Source organism: Anarhichas minor, unplaced genomic scaffold (assembly GCF_050575085.1).
Source record: "Anarhichas minor isolate MPS153535 unplaced genomic scaffold, ASM5057508v1 ptg000068l, whole genome shotgun sequence".
In the NCBI taxonomy this organism is placed as follows: domain Eukaryota; kingdom Metazoa; phylum Chordata; class Actinopteri; order Perciformes; family Anarhichadidae; genus Anarhichas; species Anarhichas minor.
The window spans coordinates 880,738-904,234 of record NW_027466514.1 but is presented as its reverse complement, the minus strand read 5'-3'; the positions used below and the strand labels follow the sequence as shown (position 1 = coordinate 904,234).

Genomic DNA, 23,497 nt, shown 5'->3' with positions numbered 1-23,497 from the left:
TGTAACGGAAAAACAGTTGGCCAGGTGGAGACTGATATGTGAATGCGTCTTTGCTTTACAAGGGAAGGACATGACGAGTACATTAAACATTTCCTATGCTTTAAAAAAGGCTTGTCACCAGAAATTGGGTTAGCTTCTTGTTTCATTTCGTTTGGTCAAGGCAGTGGGCGAAGCCTGTCACAGTGATGCATAGAAACGGCAGCACAAACTGTACCTAAGGATAAATATATCGTAAATAAATATATAACAAGCAAAGGCCACAAAGCAAGCTGGATGTCTCCAACACTCAGGATGCTTGAAGAGGCTACGACTGGTTATTAGAGGCAATCATTTGATTTATATGTTTATTACAAATGGCAATGTTTTAACTTTAAAAGTAAATTCAGTACATTTATAGATAATCTGTTCGTAACAGAGAACCGATAACTTTACTGCTTATACATGAGATGGAGTTTGAGTTTAGCTGATCCAAATATTTTAACTAGCTTACTGTTATTTAGCTGTTTTTATGTCTTTATGTGATGCTTTCCAAGATGGTTCTACAATATAGTCTTGAAAAAAACTAAATTTTAATAGTTAAAATGATAAACTTGATAACCATCAAATTTGTATCAGTTAGCATTAGGCAAGTACATTTAATTTGTCTTGACTAATACATTTTATTTGACATGAATAACACTAACAGCTATGGTTTCAGTAGTAGCAGTTAGCATTAGTTAAGTCACTTTTATCTAACAAGACTAATGCTAACTGCTATGGTTTAGGCAGTAGCAGTTAGCATTAGTTAAGTCAATTTTATTTGACATGACTAACGCTAACAGCTATGGTTTCAGTAGTAGCAGTTAGCATTAGTTAAGTAACCTAACTTTTATCTAACATGACTAATTCTAATAGTTATTGTTTCAATGGTTGCAGTTAGCATTAGCATATGAACATTAGCAGTGACTTAGCTGCCTAGCTAGTTCAGCTAGCTGCGTAGTTACAGTGACAGTTTGTTAGCTAGTTTGTTAGCTAAGTTGAAATTGTAAAAGTATTGGAGTAGTAACTATTATAGCCCGAACAATCCCGGATATTTATCAATATTTACTTTAAATCAAAAAAATGTAACACCATATGAATTTGTTGTTTAAAGAATTGTGACCAAGATATTTAGGCCTAGGTCTACTGTGTTTGACATTTTGCTTATTGGCTGACACACTTGCCAATACTGATAAATCTGCTTATCTGCACTCTATCAATATTAATAAATACAGTTCATAGCCCTGTAATAAATTCAAATGTTATGGGACTTTTAGGTGTTTTTAGACAATTGATTTAAATCTTTTGTTTTTTTTAAATGACATTTTCCATCAAGTGTCTTTCAGTCTGTGTCGTTGTTCCTCTTTGCGCCGTTGTAGTTTTCCAATGTGATTTGAAGTCGTCACAATCCATCAGACATTTCCTCTTACCACACCAGATAAATACGTAAAAGTCATAACTGATGCACCGTCAACTGAGGCAACCAAAACTGCTGGTGCACTGCACTGCAAGTGAATACAAGTCAGCATTAAAGTATGCGTTAACTTTCAGAGAGGCATGACAATCATAATTTAATACATTTATAAGGGAACATAAGGCATCTCACAGACTCCTACAGAGTCCAGGCAGTAGCTGCCTAAACTACTGGGTGTATCAGGTGCAAAAGTTGCAAAAGTTACGTAGTGAAGCAAGAGGAAAAGTGACGGAAATTATGACATCAAACGCGGGAACACTGTATGCATGTAGAGGCTCATCAATACTGACTGAAAGACAGGATGTTTCTTAAACTTCAACCTTAAAAATGAATAAATTAATACATCTCTTGACAGTCTTAACAATAAATACCTAGTTAGAGCTTTACGAAATGTAATTCAAGATTTAGTTATTCAGTACCGGAGTATTGAAATTAAACATTAATGAGTAATAAATATGTGGTGATAATGACATAAACTCTTCAAGCATCCTGTATCTGTTTGTACAACATTTCACCTGACCAGATCTCTTAAATAAACTCTTAATAGCAGGAACAGGTGAGTTGTATTACTGCTGGAACAGCGACAACAAAGCTTGACTCTCTACAGAGAATATAAATGGTTAAAATCACTTTCTTTTGCTCTGTTGAAAACAAAAACAAAAAAAATAGATGCTGCCTGGTTTAGTCGATCAGCTGCCGATCGTCTGGCGGTGAGAGCAGTCAGCGGAATCAGCCATTGGATCGTATGTAGAGTCCTGTTTGAAAATGGCTGAGCTGCAGAAATACTCAAAGTGTTTGTTTAGATGGTGGTGCTTTGAAGACCAGGGTGGGAAACCTCCTTTAGTTGTGGAAAGAAATAAGTTCTCTTACTAAAATATTGTATTTTAGTATACGTTTTAGAGTGTTTCCATTTCATGCTACTTCACTTACATTCGTCTGACAGCTTTAGTTACTTTGCATATTCACATTAATAATACAGAATATGAATCAACTAATAAATTATGATGCATTATTATAGTTTAATCTACCCTGACGTACTTCAAATGAGCTCACAGCTACAACATTAAAGTAATTAATGCTTGATTATTATGATAATGATTAGACTCCAACTAACAAATCATTTTGGTTTTAATGGAGTAAGTTGACACTTTGTGATTTATCTTTTTTAGATGATATGATCGATACCACTCTCTTGTCTGTACAATAAATTTGAAGCTACTGCCAGCTGTCGATTAGCTTAGCTTAGCACAAAGACTGGAGACGGGGGGAAACAGCTAGCGGGGGCTTAGCTAGACTAGCTAATTGGCCCCCTAAGTGGTCCAGTGTTTGTGCTAAGCTAAGCTAACCAGTAGCCTCGTGTTTACCGGTATCAATCTTCTCATCTAACTCTCGGCAATAAAGTTAATAAGCCTATTTCCTAAAAAGTTTTAATGTTCCTTTAATCTATCCTTTTTTTAATGAATCAATTTAGTCTATAAAGTCAAACGTTATGACGGCCAATACAAGTTAGCATAAAGTGAGTTTACTCATGTCACATTAGTGGTTCTCATGAGCAAATGCTTAGTAATTGTAGTACGGCAATATGCTAAAGACTCAAGTTTTAAAGAGTCTTGTCAATGTTCTTGCTAAACGGCTCAACATTTCATCTTTTAATTCAAATAAATAACTAATTAAAGGAGCTAGCACTTGAATTATTTTACTTTTCGATATACGTAAAAGATGCTAGTTCCTCCTCTGAAGTAGACAAACTTTGACTTCTCGGCCACAAACTACATTTTCCCACCCTGGTCCTTCTTCAGCTCGTCCTTCATCCGTACAAGGCGCAGAAGTCGAAGTCTGCGAAGGCTTCCTGCTGCTCGGCGGAGAGGACGAAGGGTTTGGAGGGAGGCGACATGATCGGCTGGAGTTGAGTGAACTCGCTGTCAAAGTTGCCGACGTCCATCGACTCCTTGATTGACGGCAGGAAGGGCGGCTTCACTTTCCTGGCCAGAAGGGCTTCCCAGTCGATGGTCTGAAAGATGAAGGTGTCATCTGTCACAAAGCTGGAAACAGACTGTTTGTTCTTTTTAGAGACAAACATATGATCTTATAGAATATGATGCATTGATGTAGATTAAACCAGCCAACAGGAGGAGTTACAATGCAATAATGCAGCAGTAATATGAATCAATTAATCAGATATAGTAGGAAAGAACTGACAGGGAACATGTTATCAATGCTTTGTACTCTCAGTACATTTAATTGATAACATACTTTCACTTCAGTACGGGTTTAAACGCAGGACTTTTACTTGTAGTGAAGTATTTTCACAGTGTGGTATTAGTACCATAATATATCCATACGTTATGCCCATAAATTCATCATTAAAGTAACAGTTTTCAGTCACAAAGGATCCAAGAATCAGTAACTTAGTGGAAAGTGTTTCTCGCAGCTCTGACCAGGTTCAGTATATGAGCGTAATCAATACACATCAACACCTCAATAGGCTGATTTAGAAGTGGTGGACGTGGATCTTATCAGGTTTGGAGGTTGACCATTTATTTATTTGGAGAGTAAAAGTAAAGTCTAAATAAAGTGATTTACCTCAAAGAATTTCTCTCCTTTGACCTCGATCGCGTCCCTCTCTCCGGCTCCGAGTCTCTTCAGAGGATTCTTCTTCAACAGCTGCAGCAACAGGATTATAAATACTATTATACTTAAAATGAATAAGTAATACCAGTTATCACAATCACATCAAGTTTTATGAAGAGATAATGAGGTTACAGTCTTTTTACCCAGAATCTGTCTCGAACCTTTACAGCCATAAACCTTTGATATTAAACCGAAGGATCTTCATAATAAAATGTTTCGCTTTTTGTTTTCTTTTGATATATTTATTTATATAATTGTTGTTTGTTGTAATTTTCTGCCTATAAATACTGTATATATATATATATATATATATATGCATAATTCTTTGCATATATATATTCTTTTTTTTTCTTTTGAAAGAAAATTCTATATTTATGCGAAAAATTACAACAAACAACTATTATATATATACATTTATATTTTATATTCCAATTCAAGATCCTTAGGTTTTCAAAGTTATACTGATTTAATGACAAATAAAATAATATATTATTATAAATATCTCAAGTAATTGTAATAAAATCAGAGCAACAGAAAAGAGGCTTTTACCTTCTGGAGGATGCCGACGACATCAGGAGGAAGAGACCCTGGATACTGCACGTCATCGTTGACGATGCTGTCGAACACCTCCTCCTCATCCTCACCGGGGAACGGAGACTATAGCATGGCAGAGAGGTGCTGAGTTACAGGTTTAAAGGGACAGTAGTGATGTTTAGAAGCGTGGTTGTATGAGCTTCTTCTCCATAGTCAGTGTTTCACTACAGTTGGAGTTTAGAGAAACAGACAGCAGAACCAGCAAAGTGATGTTCTGCTGTGGACGTATTTTAGACTCCTAAAATAATCAATATCAGTTTAAGTGCTATATTTAGAATATTTTCTTTACAACCACACTTCTAAGCATCACAACTAACCCCTTTAACTTTGGTATATTCTGGAATTTTGATAACTGGGTCTCTACTTCTGCAACTAGACGTTAAAATTTGTGTGGACAGAAAATATGCAAAAACTGCTGAAAGGAAAACCAAAATTCGTGTTAACAACCTCTCCTACGAGCATCTCGAAGATGAGGACGCCCATCCCCCACCAGTCCACCGCTCGGGTGTAGTTGTCGTCCGTCAAGACCTCAGGAGCCAGAAACTCAGGAGTCCCACAGAAGGTTGCGGTCCGATCCCCGTGACCCATCCCTGAGAAAAAAGAGACAGAAAAATCATCACGTATCGACCTAAGAAGAGGTTTGAGTGAGGTTTAAAGAGTAATTAAAGCCTTTCTGTGAAGGATTTGACCATTTAAATTGGTGATAGTGTCAAAAAAATGCAATGCTACTTGTCACAGAGAGCAAAACACTGTTATTATCCCATTTTTCTACAAACAAAAACACAGTTTTTCTGTAAATCTGATCAAATGTAGTGAATAAATAAGTTGTAGCAGCAACGTAGAAGAGTCAGGTGATGTGCTGGATACAAACAATGTCCTAAATCAACTCACCTTCTTTACAAAGGCCAAAGTCTGTGATTTTTATGAATCCATCCGCATCCATTAACAGGTTGTCCAGCTTCAGATCTCTGTTTAAACACACAGTACACGTAGTTACACCTGAAGTTAACGTCAGTAGCGTTCTACGGCACGGTACCACTCACCGATAGATGATTTTATTCAGATGCAGGAACTCTAAACCCAGCAGGACACATGCTGAATAAAACCTGTAAACAACAACAGGTTTTACTAGATTATAATTCTAAATTATATTACCACAATTTAAAAGATATGTACAGTATATTTGAATGTTAAAGGTTCACAGTACGAAGTATTAAAATAATATGAATATCTGTTTTTTCTTTGATGTACCCTTTTATAAAGAAATTAAAATTTTTAGTAAAAACAAAATATGTAAAAGTACAACTGTATTAGCTGAATCAAAGTATACTTAAAGTACCAATACTAAAAGTACTCATAGTACTCATTAATGTATTCATCACTGAGCTCATTTTAATTACTTTATATACTGCTAGGCAGCTTAATCTATAATAAAACATCATCATTTATTATCTAATTTTATATTTTGAAGCAATAATCTAAATCTGTAGAATGACTAATGTTGTAAAATAAATGAAGTGGAGTAGAAAGTACAATATTTACCTCCAAATTATAGTGGAGTAGAAGCACAAAGTAACATGAAATGGAAAGTACAAATACCTCAAAATTGTATTTAAAGCTACTACGAGGAACTTTCACTTTGTGGTGTTTTTGGCGGCCCCTGTGGACAACAGTGGTAGTGTCTCTGAGCACCAGAGTCCCTTTAGAAACCCTCTCATTGTACAGCAGCAGGGTCTGACAGTCTGGCCCTCTCAGTCCTGGTTCTCTCATATCGAGGCATCAGTATTAAATTAAGACAGTTTCATAACATGTCAAAAGTTCCTCACAGTAACTTTAAAAATGCAGAACCTGAGTAAACGTACTTATAGTTACATTCACTGCTTTGCTGAGATGCACTGTTTTGTGTCTTTAAACAACAAGAGGATAAATAAAAACGAACCGGGTCTGGGCCTCGCTGAAGACGTTGTTGTGGATGTGGATCATGAGGTCGCCGCCTGGTAAATACTCCATGACGAAGCAGACGTGGTCGCTGGTCTGGAAGCAGCCGTGGAGACTCACCAGGAACGGGTGTCTGGATGCGTTGATCATCTCGAAGATCCTCTTCTCGCTCATCAGGCTGCAGAACAAAACCTCACTTTCAACAAGAGTCACTGTGAACTTCATCTATCTTCTAGACGTTGACTGAATGTCTTGCATGTTTGAGCTCAGTACTTCAGTATGGCCTTGAGTCTACAGGTGCATTGGTACAAATTCTGTCAAATAAAAGAAACAAACAAGTTTACACAAAATGGGCCCCTGACCAAAAGCCTGAGAAAAACAATAACTGTTTTACCTCTGTCTCCTTTTAGCTTAAAACTCATTTAAATTACAGCAGGCGTTTAATTAGTCTGTAATAGCTTTGCTAATGTTTAAATGAAGAATCCAATAAAGGGTCTTCATTCTGTTCAATAGAGTTTAATTAAGTCAAACGCGTTTATTTTGAAAGGACTGTATGCTTGTTATGTAACAAGAGGAAATTGACACGTGTTGCTGGACTTTTCTGGGAAAACACACGACAAATGAGTCATTTTTGGTAAGATGTGCATCAGGATAAACCACAGACCTCAATCTGTCCAGTTTTTACTGGAACTACTTGTTACCGAAGACAAAATACTTTGTCATCTGGGTGAACCCTGGTCTACCTGTTTATACATTTTTGTAATTTGGACTCTTCGAAGCTTTCCCTTCACACACATTCACCTGTCCACTTCATCGCGAGTCACAATGTCTCTCTTCTTCAAGGCTTTGATGGCGTAAAGTTTTTCTGTCTTCTTAAACTCTGCCAGCAGGACCTGAACAGAAACGTTCACAACCAAATGACTGAGGACAACAAACACGAGAACGAGCTGAAGTGAAAAACGTTTAAACTTTTACCTTTCCAAAGTGTCCTCGGCCCAGAACCGAAATGTACTTGAAATCTTCCTTCTGCATCCTCGGGGGGACAGAAATAAAGAAAATATAGGCGACACGTTATTTTCTACTTTTACAGTATATAAGATGAATATTTGTGTGTACATGTACATGTGTAGTTGTGTACTTTAGAGCAGATACAGGCTGATCTTCACTTCCTTCTGTGGTGTTTATGGATGACTGTAAATGGAGACACAGTTTGAAACATTTTACGATTCGTCCGCAGCCACAAATCACATCCAAATATCTTCTTTTCTATCTGATCCACTGCAGTTATTGCTTGAATATTTCTACTTTATGCTACTTTATACTTCTACTCCACTACATCTCAGGGGGAAGTATTGTTATTTTCACTCCACTTCATTTATCTGACAGCTTGATACAAAAAATGAATTTGAATATATTATTATAGATTGATATATACGCAGCAGTGTATCAGGTAAGCAGCTCCACATTTACCAACTGCAACATTAACATGATGAACACATAAATGCATCAATAATTACGATTAATTATATAATATATATTATTCTGAGAGTCATTCTGTATAATGAGTATTTCTTCTTGGAAATCACGGGAATCATTTTCGTTGTTAGCCATGCTACCGGATAGCTTAGCATTTAGCTGTGCTGTAGTGTGGCTTTTTACTTGTATTATTATATTATATTATGCTTCACTCATTTATAAGTCACTTTGGATAACAGTGTAAAAACATAAAATAAAACACCAGTACCAGTATCTCTGGCGCTGCAGACACAGATGATGTTTTGTGTGCTGCGGTGGTGATGATGACGGGAGCGTCGTCTTCCTCGAGGCTGTCGGGAGACGACTGATCCTCAGTGATGCTGAGTCGGGTTTCTGGAGCTTCACTGCAGATAAACAAAGACAAAAACAAAGCAAATGAAAATGGCACAAAGACACAGAAATTATACGTCATAAAGTAAAAGCTAAAATAAACATAGTGTTGCAAAAGGATGCCACAATGAAAGTAAAGGTTTAGCAGAGGTTTGCACTAACAGACTCAAACAACAGTAAAATCCTGCGTAACAATAATCTAATATCGGAACATATAATAGTAGAACAGTCACATTCTAAATACTTAAACTACATTTTACTGAAGCGAAAGGATCTGAACCTTGGCAGTGGAGTGGTGCGTTCAGGCTCCCTCTCGGTGGGACGTTGGGTGTTGTCGGCCACCAGGTCGGGGGTCGTGGAGAGGGACGAGCTGAACGTGGTGAAGGAGCTGTAGCGAGGGAGGACGCTCATCATCAGGTGGCCCCACGTGGCAAAATTCATGTTCATCTGGGCCGCTCTGAGGAAGTTCTTCCCTGAGGAAGAGAGGAAATATTAAATTACACTGCAGGAAGAGAAACAGGAATGAAATATGTTAGTCTGTAATGTTACCTCTCTCTTTAGTGAAGATACAACGCTGACGTCTCAGCTTCGGCTGCCGCTCAACAACAGTGTCGATGAATTGAAGCTGTAAAACCAACAACAGAAGGATTTCTTAATTTGGACATCACCCGTTTTTATGCACAGATTAACTTCTTCTATGTGAAATGCATCAGATGTTTGTATTTTCTTACACAGCAAACGCAACAGAATTTAGAGAAAGTATTTACCTGTATTGAAATATTGATATTCAACAATTTATCCATTGATGGGTTAAGATGAAAAGATATATTTGTTGGGTAATAATGTGAAACGTTGATTGCAATATTATATTCTTTATTTATGGTTATGGATATTTTTCTTAAGTTTTGTATACATGGAATATATGCTGATATATCAATCACTGTACGTTACAGGCCCTTTGCTACCAGGTCTTGGTGTGTACCTCAGCGTACAGGTGTCTGACTGGTCGTTACAGGCCCTTTGCTATCAGGTCTTGGTGTGTACCTCAGCGTACAGGTGTCTGACTGGTCGTTACAGGCCCTTCGCTATCAGGTCTTGGTGTGTACCTCAGCGTACAGGTGTCTGACTGGTCGTTACAGGCCCTTAGCTATCAGGTCTTGGTGTGTACCTCAGCGTACAGGTGTCTGACTGGTCGTTACAGGCCCTTCGCTACCAGGTCTTGGTGTGTACCTCAGCGTACAGGTGTCTGACTGGTCGTTACAGGCCCTTTGCTATCAGGTCTTGGTGTGTACCTCAGCGTACAGGAGGCCCTGTGGCTCCAGACTGATCTCCTGGCTGTGGTTCTGGTTGTCCATCATCTCCTCCAGCCGCAGGCACTTCACCGCACACATGGCCCTCCGGTCCCGCCAGAAGACAGCGACCTCCAGCTCTCGAGACTGTCAGCAAAGACACAGCAGACAGAACAGGTACACGATCAATGAACACCAAGAAATAACTGATTTGCTTTGAAGATTTCAGATGGAGTCGTTTCAGAATTGTTGTGGTTCCCCATTGTTTTAATTGAGCATTGCAAAAACAAACAAAAGTATTAAAATGTCTGAACCTGATTTCTTTTCTCAGATTCAAAAGTTTTAGTTGAGTTTTAATTGAGTGAAGATTTAGATTCTGTGACGAATGAATTTCTGGAGGTATTAGGGAGACACCTGCTGGTCATAGACAGAACTACAACAATAATAAACCAATGGATTTTAAATACTTTACTTACTTTAAAGACTTTATACCCCCAATGTGAAAAAAACTCTTCCTTTTAAACTTTCTGGTGAAACTGGATATATATATATATATAAAATATATATTCATTATAAAATATTTAAATATATATATATATTTTATTATAGAAAATAAAAAATAAATTAAAAAAATATATATAATATATATACATGTATATATATATATTATATATCATTTTTTTTAAATATATAAATATATATATATACAGTGGAAAATATCTCTCACTACATACTCCGGTCCAGTAGGTGGCAGTATTCAACGTATATGTAACGGTTGCCCGCCATTAAACTAACAGAAGAAGAACAACAATAGCGGGCAGCGTTGTGTCAAGTCTGCCGAATCCAAAGAAGAAGAAGAGTCCTTTATTTTTGGGCAGCAACCGCAATAATGAGAAGTCTACTGTTTGTATAAAAAATAATGTATCGATTGTCCTCTGCGCACTCGGACAGTGTTGAACGGCGCGAGCCCATGTTCCAGGTAAAATCGGACAGGAAGTGAAAATGACAGGAAGTGACATCAGAAGGAAAAGGAGCACCAGCCAATGACAACGAGGCGAACGGGACGAAGGCGAAACCGAAAAAAAATACGCGCGCCGTCTTTTCGAGATGGAACACTTTGTTTGAGGACCGGCTGACTCGGGCTTTAATTTACTTTATTTTACTTCTTTCTCCCAAAAAATGGCGTCGAACAGCACAGCGGAGGCGCCCATTGTGGTGGAGAGTGAAGACGACGGAGAGTCCGGAGCAGAGAGTTTCCTCACAGATGAAGAGATGGCTTATCAGGAGGGAATCGATCCGGCTGAGGATCTGATGTGAGCGGTGCACGTGTGTTTTTGTAACTTGTGTTGTGATCAAGACATCAGACACGCATGAGGGGGGAGTGTTTAATGTCACCACATAACTAAGATATAATGTCCAAAGATTCAAGAGAGAGACGTGGATGTGAGCTGGAGTTTATGTTAAGATGTCCACAAACTGAATGTTTTGGAGGAATGTTTTGTTTTGGTTTCCTGGAAAATAATATTCAGAAAGAAACACTCGCATGTAGATGATTTATCTTATGATTATTATTATGGTCAAAATACATATCCATATATGTAAATGTACAGATATGAAACCATGCTTTATTGTCTTAATATCTGAAAGTAATGACTCAGTATCTAAATATAATGACTTGTTATCTAAAGATAATGACTTAATATCTCTAAATATAAAATTAGTATCTCAAAATAATGACTAAATATCTCTAAATAATGACTAAATATCTCATAATAATGACTTGTTATCTCAAAAATGACTAAATATCTTAAAATAATGACTTGTTATCTCATAATAATGACTTGTTATCTCAGAATAAAGACTTGTTATCTCAAAATAATGACTTGTTATCTCAGAATAATGACTTATCTCAAAATAATGACTTGTCATCTCATTAATGACTTGTTATCTCATAATAATGACTTGGTATCTCAAAATAATGACTTGTTATCTCATAATAATGACTTGTTATCTCATAATAATGACTTGTTATCTCAAAATAATGACTTGTTATCTCAAAATAATGACTTGTTATCTCATAATAATGACTTGGTATCTCAAAATAATGACTTGTTATCTCATAATAATGACTTGGTATCTCAAAATAATGACTTGTTATCTCAAAATAATGACTTATTATCTCATAATAATGACTTGTTATCTCAAAATAATGACTTGTTATCTCAAAATAATGACTTGGTATCTCAGAATAATGACTTGTTATCTCAAAATAATGACTTATCTCAAAATAATGACTTGGTATCTCAAAATAATGACTTGTTATCTCAGAATACGGACTGAATATCTGAGGTAAAGGGTTGGAGGAGGTGCAGGATGTTGTTGGTGTCTCCTGTAGCTGCTTACGTCCTGCAGACCTCTCTAAACCGATGCAAGGTTGTTGACAAACCTCAGTCTCTGTGTGGAGTTTGGGGATATCAAGCAGCTATTGTCCTCATGTACTTTCTGGTCTGATGATATGTGATCTGATATTTCAAACCTTCGCTCTTTCTGATGATTTTTATTTGTTTCACAGTGAAGACGAGCAAGAGGACGCCGAGGAGCCGAGCAACTCTGCTGCAGGAAATGCTTCCACAGAAGAAGAGCCGCCCAGAGAGCGATCTCCTTCCCCGCCACATATGAAGAGTTCACGGGGCTCCAGGTCCAGGCGTGCACGAGAAGGATCAACACTCCAGACCAGATCCAGATCTCCACCTCAGGCACCCTCGACCGCGACCTGGAAAACCGATACAGATCCGGATACGTGTCCGGTGCCGAGAAGATTCATCCCAGCGAGACCGCCGGGACATCAGCTGAACTCCAACACCACGTACACACCGCTGGACCTCTTCAAACTGTTTTTCAGCAACGACGCGGTTCAAACTCTTTGTCAAAACACGAACAAACAAGCGGCCAAAAACATCGAAAAGGGCAAAAAATATTCGTGGACCGACCTCGACACCCAGGAGTTCTTCAAGTACGTGGGGCTGACTTTCTTCTTTGCGCTGGTGAAGCTGGATAACATCCAGGACTACTGGAAGAAGAGAAGCATCTTCAGCGTGCCGTTCCCGGCCAACGTGATGCCGCGGGACCGGTACCGGGTGATCTCGTGGAACATCCACATGAGCGACCCCGAGAGGGACGCGGAGAACGACAGAAGGAAGGGGTCGCCGGATCACGACCGCCTGTTTCGACTGAAGCCCCTTCTGGACTCGATCAAAGATGCCTGCAAGTCTTTTTACCACCCGAGGCAGAACCTGTCAGTAGACGAGAGGATGGTGCCGACGAATGCACGCGCCGCGATGCTGCAGCACATGAAGGGGAAGCCGACGAAGTGGGGCTTCAAACTCTTCGCTTTGGCCGACGGCAGCAACGGCTACACCTGGGATTTTACCGTGTACACGGGGAAGTCGCAGTTCCCCTCGGGCGTTGGACTTGCGTACGACTCCGTCATGTCCCTGGTGAAGACGGCGTACCTGGGCAGCGGCTTTCATTTGTACGTGGACCATTTCTACACCAGCCCGAAGCTCTTCAAGGATCTGTTCAGCCTGAATATCGGAGCGTGCGGCACGTATAAGGATAACAGAAGAGGGTGCCCAAGCACGGACTCCAACGCTCTGAGGAAGAAGGATCCCAGAGGCTCCATCAGGTGGATCCGCGACGGCCCGCTGGTTTTTGTGAAGTGGATGGACACTCGCGAGGTCTCCGTCTGCTCCACGATCCACCCGGCGTACTCCGGCAGCACCGTGCAGAGGAGGGTCAAGTCTCCTAACGGCGAGTGGACCGCCAAATACATCGCGTGCCCGACGCCCGTCGTGGATTACAACAAGCACATGGGCGGCGTGGACCTGTCGGACCAGCTGATCCAGCACTACGTGCACCACAAGACCATGCGCTGGTACCGCACGTTGTTCTTCCACTTCCTGGACATCGCTGCCACCAACAGCTTCCTCCTCCACAAGGAGCTGTGCCGGGAGAAGCAGGAGCAGCCGATGACCCACCGGGCCTTCCTGCAGGAGCTGACGGCCCAGCTGTGCGGCGTCACCGTGGCGGTGCCTCCGGCGCAGGCGCACAGCGGACACCTGCCCGTGCCGATATCCGATCAACCCGACGCGAGCAAGAGGGCGTCGTACGGACGCAGGACGTGTCTGCACTGCAGGCAGACCAGGCAAGTGAGGCTGTCGACGCCCTGGAAGTGCATGGAGTGTGATGTGGCTCTGTGTGTCATAGCAGACAGGAACTGCTTCAAGGAGTGGCACAGCTGACCATGAACACAACAACAAACAAGACTAGGGACGTTAAAGACATGTAAATACAATACAAATGTAAATACAATACTATTTTTTTACTTTTTAAAAACTCCCGATCACAAAGTGTGTATGTCTGATTTGAATAAATATCTGTGAGAAGATTCAATTTCCGGTTTTCTTTTGCATTTTGTATTTATGGTCCTATAACTATTTATTTAATTTATTTAGTGGTGTGATGGACCGGTGTCGATCCGTGATCCGTACGGATCCATGACTCTGATCCGTGATACTATGCAGAGGTACTGAACTACCCTCTAAATGTAACTCTTCATATGTGGCGTGTCAGTGTGTTCTCTGTCCTGCATGGTGTCCTCTGTATAAAGTCCTGTGGCTGCTGGTTTTATATATATAAATATATTTATATATAAATATACAGTATGTGTGTCAGCACCTGCAGCGTTGTTCTGCAGCCTGCAAGCTGCCGATGTTTTATTTCTGCACCAATGTCACAAAGTAGACGGTGCATTCATCATACAAGGAGAACATCTGTGCCCCAGTGACCCTCTGGTGTCTGTAACTCTACTTCAGGTTGAAACAGGACGATCTGGAGGGAAGCTCATGCAGAAGGACGACTGATCGGACGTTGGTGGTGTGGATCAGAATTAACATGAAGAATGACTCCAATGATACTGAAGCTGGTCGACGGTAAAGGAGGTTTACATGATGGGAAATCTGTGGTGGAGCGATCGTTTGAGTTTCTCCGACACTTTCAAACTGGTCATGATTAAAAATAGGTGGAGTTTTTTATCCCATAAATGTTTTCATGTCACGTTTTTCGTGGTTTAATTAATGTCCTCATCGAATGTAACTAAGTGCATTAACTAAAGTATCCTACTCTAAGGTAGTTGTACTTTACTTTTCTACTTTTCTTTTGTACTTTTTTGCTCCATTTACATCTCAGGGGGAAATATTGTACAATTTTTTGACAGCTTTAGTTTTGTTTTAACTAAGATTTTTGCTCACAAAACAAAAAGAGCTTTTAAAATGTGATGTTCTGTTATAATTTAAATCACCACACAGTTTATACAACACTTGAAATGATTCGTCGATTAATTAATTATTTTAATAAACAAAAAATGAATTTTCTGTGCAAAAATTACAGAAATGTGATGATTTGCTGTTTTTTTTTCTGCTTCCATTTAATAATCTAAATCTATTTTAAACCATTTTGAGTTGAGTTTATTTTTTATTTTTTTCTGACTGCATGTCAGTGACTGGACTCACGCGCTCCAGCTGGATGCAGAACGTCTGATCCCAGGTCAGCCTGCTGACGGCGGACCAGCGCGTCCGGCCGACCGCTCTGCTGTCGAGCCGAAGCACCGCGCTGACCTCCGCTGATGCACAGAAAGAAATACCCAAAAAATCACAACAAGCTCGATCCGGCCCATTCGACCTCTCTGCTCTGTTTACAGAAAGTGTTTCTAGTCAAAAGTCTAATTATAACTATCAACTAAACAAGTTAAAACGTATAATACACTTGTTAAGTTACTGTAATATGTGCACCTTTAGTTTTGGTTTTTGCACACGTCACAGTTACACTCAGGAAGTTAATTTCAACTGAAATATAAAGATATAAAACTAAATATCTTTTCTGGACTAGAAAATAATATGAGTGCAATAAAATATGTGTGTGTTCAAAGAAGCAAAGTGGTGTGACAATGTGGACAGTTCATTTGAATTAACTTAAAGATGCATTCATTGTTGTTTTTTGGCCACTTTGGAGCAGAAAAACTTCACAACAAGCGGACGGACTCAGGAGTCTGACACGTAATCATCCAACAAGGAAACCTGTGCAATTGTTTTGTGTGTCTTTGAAGACATGAGTCTCTTTGTAGTTGCTTTGTTGTGATTTCTAGTCTCTTTGTAGTCATTTTGAGTCTTTTTGTAGTTAATTTGAGTCTCTTTGTGTCTGCTTTGCTCCTTTTCAGAGTCATTGTAAGTCCCACCAACACAACTTCCACATCCAGCAGACACGGGGCAACATTATCATCCCATCGATCCACCTGATGAATGTAAGTCAAATATTCACGTTACTTTTAGATCTGGTTTGGTCTCCACCAACTCTTCAGCTGCTAAAGGCAGGTGACCAACGTGAACGTAGCGTTTCAAAATAAAACCTTTCATTCGTCAGTATGAATAAAGGCTCCTACTTCTAAAGCTGCTCACTTAAACTAAGTTATAAATGTTTATCATTTGTCTTTTCTGTGAGACGTTATGACATTAGAAAGTAAATGTCATGCCATTCAGAAAAGGGCTTTTTGAGATGACTTCCAACGTCATTGGCAGAAGTTATAATGTAATAAAATGCTGATATTAGATTAACCTTTATACGAGGATTTCATACTTAACACGCATGTTTCAGTACAAGAAAAAAAGCTTTTAGTGAGCAAAACAACAAAACAACGTCATACAACTGAGCAAGTTCCATCCATAGATGAAGACCATAAGAAAGGATTGAAAGCTCTGGAAGCAGCTGGTATTTAACATAACTTCTGTTCACAAGGTCAAAAACATTCACTCTCACCTGAACATGCTTTTAAGTAACTCATAATCACATATAAATGTGTATCCTGTTGATCCATTTTTGTTCTAAAAAATACAATATAATATATCACTAACGAAAAGAAAACAATTAAGTGAATAATTCTTAATTTATCATTAGAAAATAAATTCACATTTTCGCATGTTGAAACAACTTTTCTATTTTATCTATAATTCATCCAAAATGACTCAGACAGCCCTGAAGTTAAAGCACTACCTTATTCTTACTCTTTACTGTATTATTATTGTTAGTTTTCATAACTGCAAGAATTCTATTGATCAGTAACATTTCATCCTTCAGTAGGAAACACAGCTGAGAAACTGAACTAAAATACAACTTGTCCACTTACCAGAGAGTCCGTCCGTCCTGTGAGCCCCTGAACTGTCCTCAGTGGGACTCGGGTGGTTTTCCTGCTCCGGGTTTGTCCGAGGTTTCAGTAAATCTTCACATCCAAGAAGTCGGACTTCAAGTTTGCCTGAAACAATAATAAAGAAAATGTTGACTTTAAAAAACAGAATATTTGATTCTCAGTTTACAACGAGAGCATCTGCTAAATTAAATGTGTTAAAGGTCAAACTGTAATACCTCTTCTATTAGGAGACAACAAAGGTCTTGAATTTACTACTAAATACTAAAATTGTGTTTGTCTTGTGTGTGTTTCTATATTAATATAGTTATGTATCGTTTATATTTTCTGAAAGTCTAAATGTAAAAATAAGAATGTGTTGCTATCAAGTGTAAAAGTAAGTACACACAAGTTTTATGTGATTTTTAGCTCTGATCTTACTAAATAATAACCATCCATGCATGTTTCTCGTGCTGCTCTACTGGTAATCATTACTGAACGGGACTACAGGACACAGGCCCAGGGGCCCAAACTCTAAGGCCCCCCAGGCCTTGTCCTCCAAAACAATCATACCAACCTGGAACTCAAAATGACCACAAACATAAAACAACTACAAACAGACACCAACAACAACCACAAAATGGCTACAAAGAGACAGGAAAGGACAACAAAGAAACACAAATCAACTCCAAGGAGACTCAGAATGACTTCAGAGTCACAAAACAGCTACAAAGTGACACAAAACAACCGCAAAGAGATACAAAGCAACTACAAAGAGACACAAAATGTCTACAAAGAGATATGAAAAGATCACAAAGCAACTACAAAGAGACACAATGATGCATTACTTACAACACAAAGAGGCTGAACTGTATGAAGTCTGTGAGTCTTTCTCCTATATAGGAGAGGTGGTGGGGCCCTTTGCATGTCTGGGCCCAGAGGACCACTGTCTCATAATCCACCCAAGCTCGTAATGAATCTCAGTTAAGGCAGTTGACCAAAGGGAACGCAGCGGTTTTCAAAATAAGACCCTTCATTTGTCAGCCATGGATAAATCTCTCGACCCAAAGCCTCTAATCAGTTCTGTCTGGAGCTCTCTCATCCTAATTTTCTCCATCTCACTGCAGCTCTAACCGCTGTGGAGGCGAGTGTTCTGAGACTCGTTCTCATTATTTGCTGCCAACATGAGCAACTCCATGGATTTGTCTCCTTGTTACATCATCAAAGGCGAAACTGGCTTACAACTGAACCGGCCCACAACCAGCAGATTACATCTGATTACCCTCAACCAGAGGTCAGCGTCTGGTAAACCATGAATCTACAGAGAACGGCTGCGGATTTGAATGAGAAAATACCTCCGAAAGTGGTGCTCTGCAGGATCCATAACGTACAAAGACAAAATGCATGACTTTATTCAAAGTAAAGTGGTAGTTTTATGTGACCCTCTTACTCATGCAAACTTTTAAAATGCCTGATGATTAATCATCTATATACACGCATGAAAACATTTTGAATTTGATCATTTTTGGTCAGTAAACAGCATAATTTGCAACGTACCCGTCAAGGAGGCGGGTCGGATAGAGAAGAGGGACGGCGAGGTGGACAGGGGACATCCAGGTCCAGAGTCTCGTGGAGACGGGGGTCCCTCTGAGGGGTCCACCTCCTCTTCTGGCTCCTGGTTCTTTTCCTTCGTGCATTTCTCCAGAGACAGCCGCAGAAGATCCAGCTTCTGGGAGGACTCCTGCACCCGGGCCTGAGCCTGAAGGGAAGATAAAACACTGCGTTGTTGTGAACATAGTGCTGATTGGTATGTTAGGATACAGGAACCGATGCTCCACTTCCAACGTAAACATGTTTTCCAGACTTAAGACTTTAACTCTGATTGATTTTGGCTTTTTTAATGTGCTTTTATTAAACATAACATTTTAGCTAATCGGTGTCCTTGTGACTGGAAACTGAAAACAAACCAAAACTCTGAACTCTTTATTTTCTTTGCATATTTTATGTTTTCAATTATCTATATTACTGATTAAAAATCAAATAAACTCTTGAAACCCTGCTTACATTGTCTGATCTATAAAACAGTTAACGTCTGTTAATAATAATTGAAATCAGTCTAAACTAAATCAGATGATTAAAACATGACGCAGACTTGATTACACAACCCAAATAAGTTGATTTAAAGTTCTGCAAACTTCTTATGAATGGAAACCAACAGAAGAATCGTCAGGACAGGATGCTCTGGAAAAAGGTCAGCCGTTATACGTACACGCTTTGTAAGAGGAAAGAACTTGTGAAAGACACCAGTGTGGTCCTCAGAGGTTCTTAATGTATTATCATGTCATGTTTTAATGATCTAAAGGCTGTTTCAGATGCTTCTCCATCATGACAATGAGCAAGTTATGAGGAAAACCTTTTACAGGAACATGAACAAGGTTTAAAATACTGATTCTGACCTCCAAAACTGATTATCAGAGGGACCATAATCTTCTCAGTCGACATCTTTCTCTGTAGCTAAAGGTTGTGAGTATAGAAAGTCTTACAAAATAACACTACTTAGCATATATTTTGCACACCAGCCTGTATCTGTCCCTGGACTCGAGCTATAAGATAAGACAGATTGAGCCTCAGACCTCAGCCAGTGCCTTCTGGTCCAGCGATGAGATTCCCTGCAGCTGCTTCACCACATCTTTGGCCAGCGACAACACATCCGACTCCCTCTGCATGTAGCGCTGCAGCTCTGCCAGACGAGCATCCACAGCACTGACGGCGACCGGAGAGATCGCTGAGAGGAAGAGGAGAGTATTTTTAGTGTGAAGGGACGAGCGATGCGTCCTCTTTTCATTCCTGCATTCAATATTTATAACACTGAAGTGAGCCCTCTCTTTTCCTCTAAAATGTCACTGTGCTGCAGGCAAAGGTCTTCACGTGACTGTGTTTTATGTTTCTGGCATTTAGCCACTTATCTGAAATGTATGGAAGCTCTAAAAGGCATAAAGGATAAATGATGACTGGGGAGGAAATCCCTTCACCTGTTGCTAAGTTAATATAAGGATAAAATAAAGTATATTTCTCTTGCTGCTTTGGTGATATCGACTTCTGAATGTCTAGTTTTAAACATTTGATCAATTTTCATTATTACTTTTACTTTTAAATGGTAGAAATCTGCAACAATTATCCTTTTCTGAACTGACCTGGTTTCTTTATATTCAAATGAATCAATTAAGAATGAATTCTGTACCTAATTTCTCAACATTTTTTAATTAATTCCTGCTTATGCTTATATGGCGTGAAACATTTTACTAGTGCTGCTAAAAACAGCAGTAATTTAATGTCTATTTTAATTAGAAATGTGTTGCTTGTCCTCCGTAAAGAAGATGAGAATTGTGAATCTTTACCGTTAATTGTTTACATTTCTTTTGCATCATATTTATTATGTGTATTTTGTTAATTTGCACTCTTCTGTGCTGCAAATGCTGCACAACAACTTCCCCTGGGGATGAATACAGTTTGATCTCATCTCTAAAGTTATATTTTTGTTACATTTGCTTTAACATTTTTCACATTTAACTGACTCTGTGAATCAAACCGCCTGCTGTAGTAGACTTCAATTCCCCCGCAGATCACAACATCATACAGAATCAATGAGAGGGAACGAGGTCAGAGGTCAAGGGTCAGGAAACGTGAGCCGAGGAAACAAAGTACAGACTTTACTCGTCACCTATTTCATGTCCTCTTTTACTTTTCCAGTGTTAGTTCAGAATTACATGTCACGTTTACTCATTGATGCTGCCAGAGTGGTTTCACTTTCCGGATTATACAAACAACACCCACAGAGATGGCAGTTGGCAGGAAGCACGAAACAACCGGTGTGGGTCTTTGATACCAGAACATTCTGCTCAGCGTCTCTGAACTTGACCTTTGTTTCAGTGGAAATGCTTCTAAAACGAGACTGTTTTTTTGCGGGACACAAAAAACACAACTGAAACTAAAATAATAAATGTTTTGCAGCTTGTTGCAACATCACAACCGAAAGCATCGTCGAAGAAAAGAAAGCTAACAACATACGTGGATTAAATCAGCAGGAAAAGTAAGATGAAGATTATCGATATTTGATATGTTTGAGCTCTGTCAGAGAGAAAAGGTTAACAAGCTGTTATTTAGAGGGTGTTGCAGCTACAATTTCACAAAGTATTCACACCAATAACCTCTTTTAACTCTACCAAGCACTCCTCACCTCTTTTCACCTTCTGACCACCAAAAACAAAAGTCTTTGTTAGTTTTTAACCCCTTGAAACCGAAGGAAGACATTCATTTTTGACACTAAATTATAATTTTTGAAAAGAAATAAAATAGTCCGACATATATTACCTGCAGGGAATGATAGAATTGGTTATCAATACTTCAATTTCCAATCTGAACCCTGATCATATTTAGTTCAATGATAGATTTGAGCTTTGGAGGTTAAAATATCTGGTTTTCAGCCATACAATTGCATTACAGTTGCATCATCACAACACTTGTCCATTTAGTTTTTTCTTATTATTTCTTAATCTCTGGTTTCCTCCTCTACATTTAGAAAGTCCGACTGTAAACAAAAAGCAATGAATTGTGTCACAGTCGTGTTGATCGTGTCGCTACTGCTGACAGACAGCCGATAGATGCATAGATCGATCAATAGATGATTTAATGCCACTGAAGAGCTAGTTTACATCCAAGAAGTAGGGGGAAATATCCCTAATTTTACATAAAGACTCTAGAACAAGATGTGTGATTAAAATATCCTGTGCATCATTGTGTGACCCTGTAAAGGGGGTCATGTCTCGTGAACTCTGACCTCCATAAGGGGACCTGTCAGGGTTTTCGTCTCCATCCTCACCAAAGCTTCCACCAACACCGCTGCTGCTGCCAGCCTGGGTGACTTTGATAATCTGCAGTCGGATCAGCTCGATCTTGGAGCGGCTATCCTGCAGCATCTGCTGAGCTGTGGACAACATCTGATCCTGGATAATGACATCACATCAAGAGAGAGAGAGACAACAAACCTCCACTTCATCACCACACTTTGACAAGTCCGCCGGGACAGGAAGAGGGGGGGGCGATAATTTATCATAACAAGTGGAACAACATGAAGGGAGTCATTCCCATACCGGACAGAGAAAAAACAAGTGAGCAAAGAAGAGATGCATCGAATTGGGATGACTTTGCACTTTACTAACCTCGGGGTGACGCTCTCGCTCCTTTGCTGAATAGAGGACTACTTTCTCATCCTCCCTGGAGGTGGAGGAGGAGGGAGGACTTCTCTGGGTTGCACCTCTCCACCTTCACTATATCCTTGAAACACAAGAGATGTTATGGTGTGTTCACACACACACTCTGATTGTCTCTCTCTTTCTCTGATGATGCAGCTCCTACATCTTGAGACCTGGACCACACAGGCTGTCCTCCTGTTTGTTTTTATGCCTCCGTGCAGCCTCCTCTGCAGCATCCCCATCCCACTGCATCCTCGTCCTCCTCTGTAACCAAATCCCCCCCCCCCTCTCTCTCTCTCTCTCTCTCTCTCTCTCTCTCTCTCGTCCTCTCTCGTCCTCTCTCTGTCTCTTTTAGAGGGGGTTTCTTTCTGCAGGAGAGGGGGAGTTCCTTCTCTCTGACAGTGCTGGTCTGCCTGCTCTGGGCTCTGCATTGGCCGCTGCATGACCACATGGTTCCTGAGCCGTCGCCGACCAAAAAAGAGAAACACAGAGCTGCTGCTGCTCTCTTCGGGACGAGGAAGAAAGCAGCCTGCATGCAGTGTTTAGGGGGAGATTTGTTTAAACCTGCTGTGTCTGAGAAGGGGGGTGTGAGAGACGTTAATAATCACATGATCCTGGATATTTAGACCACCATCGTGGATGTTTACAAGCCCTGCATGTGCACTATACTGTCTGTTGGTTGCATGTTGTCTTCTCCTCAGCTGTGTTGCCGTTACAAATGATGATGGAGATTATTCGGGATCAAATTGACTGATTGATTGATTGATTGATTGATTTAAAAGGAAAGTTACCATGTAGACATGAAAGGACACCAGTGGAAGTGGAAGAAGTACTCATATCTTGTATTCTATACCATACTCTAAAAATACTCCAGTAAAAGTTCTGCATTCAAAATCTTACTTTAGCAAAAGTAGAAATATTAGCATCAAAATATACAAAAGTACTCATTATGCAACTTGTCTAATTTGTTGTTGTATTGTACTTGTTTTTATTGTAGTTGATAATTTTTTACTTTATTTATTTATACCTTACTGTTCCATTGTGTTCCATTTTGCACCGGTGTCAATATTATTTATTTCACACTTAATAATTGTTATTCTATTGTTGATATATGTTTATATTTTGTATTCTATTGTTTTTGTGTGCTATTCTTCTGCTGTAATATTTGATGAAACTCTGGCACAAGAATTTCCTTAGCTTA

General features: G+C 39.5%; 1 protein-coding gene across 1 annotated transcript; it reads right to left on the bottom strand.

The window, feature by feature from the left end:
* Positions 1-2,851: 2,851 nt before the first annotated feature.
* On the bottom strand, positions 2,852-23,106 carry LOC142934379 (serine/threonine-protein kinase N2-like). The gene is made up of 20 exons (XM_076078935.1): positions 22,264-23,106; positions 21,882-22,047; positions 19,678-19,829; positions 18,602-18,803; positions 17,048-17,173; positions 15,381-15,490; positions 9,814-9,957; positions 9,071-9,146; positions 8,802-8,994; positions 8,400-8,535; positions 7,794-7,846; positions 7,631-7,688; positions 7,457-7,548; positions 6,657-6,833; positions 5,761-5,823; positions 5,609-5,685; positions 5,165-5,307; positions 4,673-4,780; positions 4,076-4,156; positions 2,852-3,503 (listed from the first exon to the last, which is right to left on the bottom strand). Exons 2-20 carry the CDS (start codon positions 22,039-22,041, stop codon positions 3,300-3,302), a joined length of 2,355 nt encoding a protein of 784 aa, XP_075935050.1. The 5' UTR covers positions 22,042-22,047; positions 22,264-23,106; the 3' UTR covers positions 2,852-3,299.
* Positions 23,107-23,497: the final 391 nt, after the last annotated feature.

Coding starts and splice junctions, on each gene's coding strand:
- LOC142934379 (XM_076078935.1), bottom strand. CDS start 22,041: ATGTTGTCCACAGCTCAGCAGATGCTGCAGGATAGCCGCTCCAAGATC. Junction 15,491..17,047: donor CAGGACGGACGGACTCTCTG/GTAAGTGGACAA, acceptor TCTGTGCATCAG/CGGAGGTCAGCGCGGTGCTT. Junction 7,549..7,630: donor GCCGAGGACACTTTGGAAAG/GTAAAAGTTTAA, acceptor GTTTCTGTTCAG/GTCCTGCTGGCAGAGTTTAA.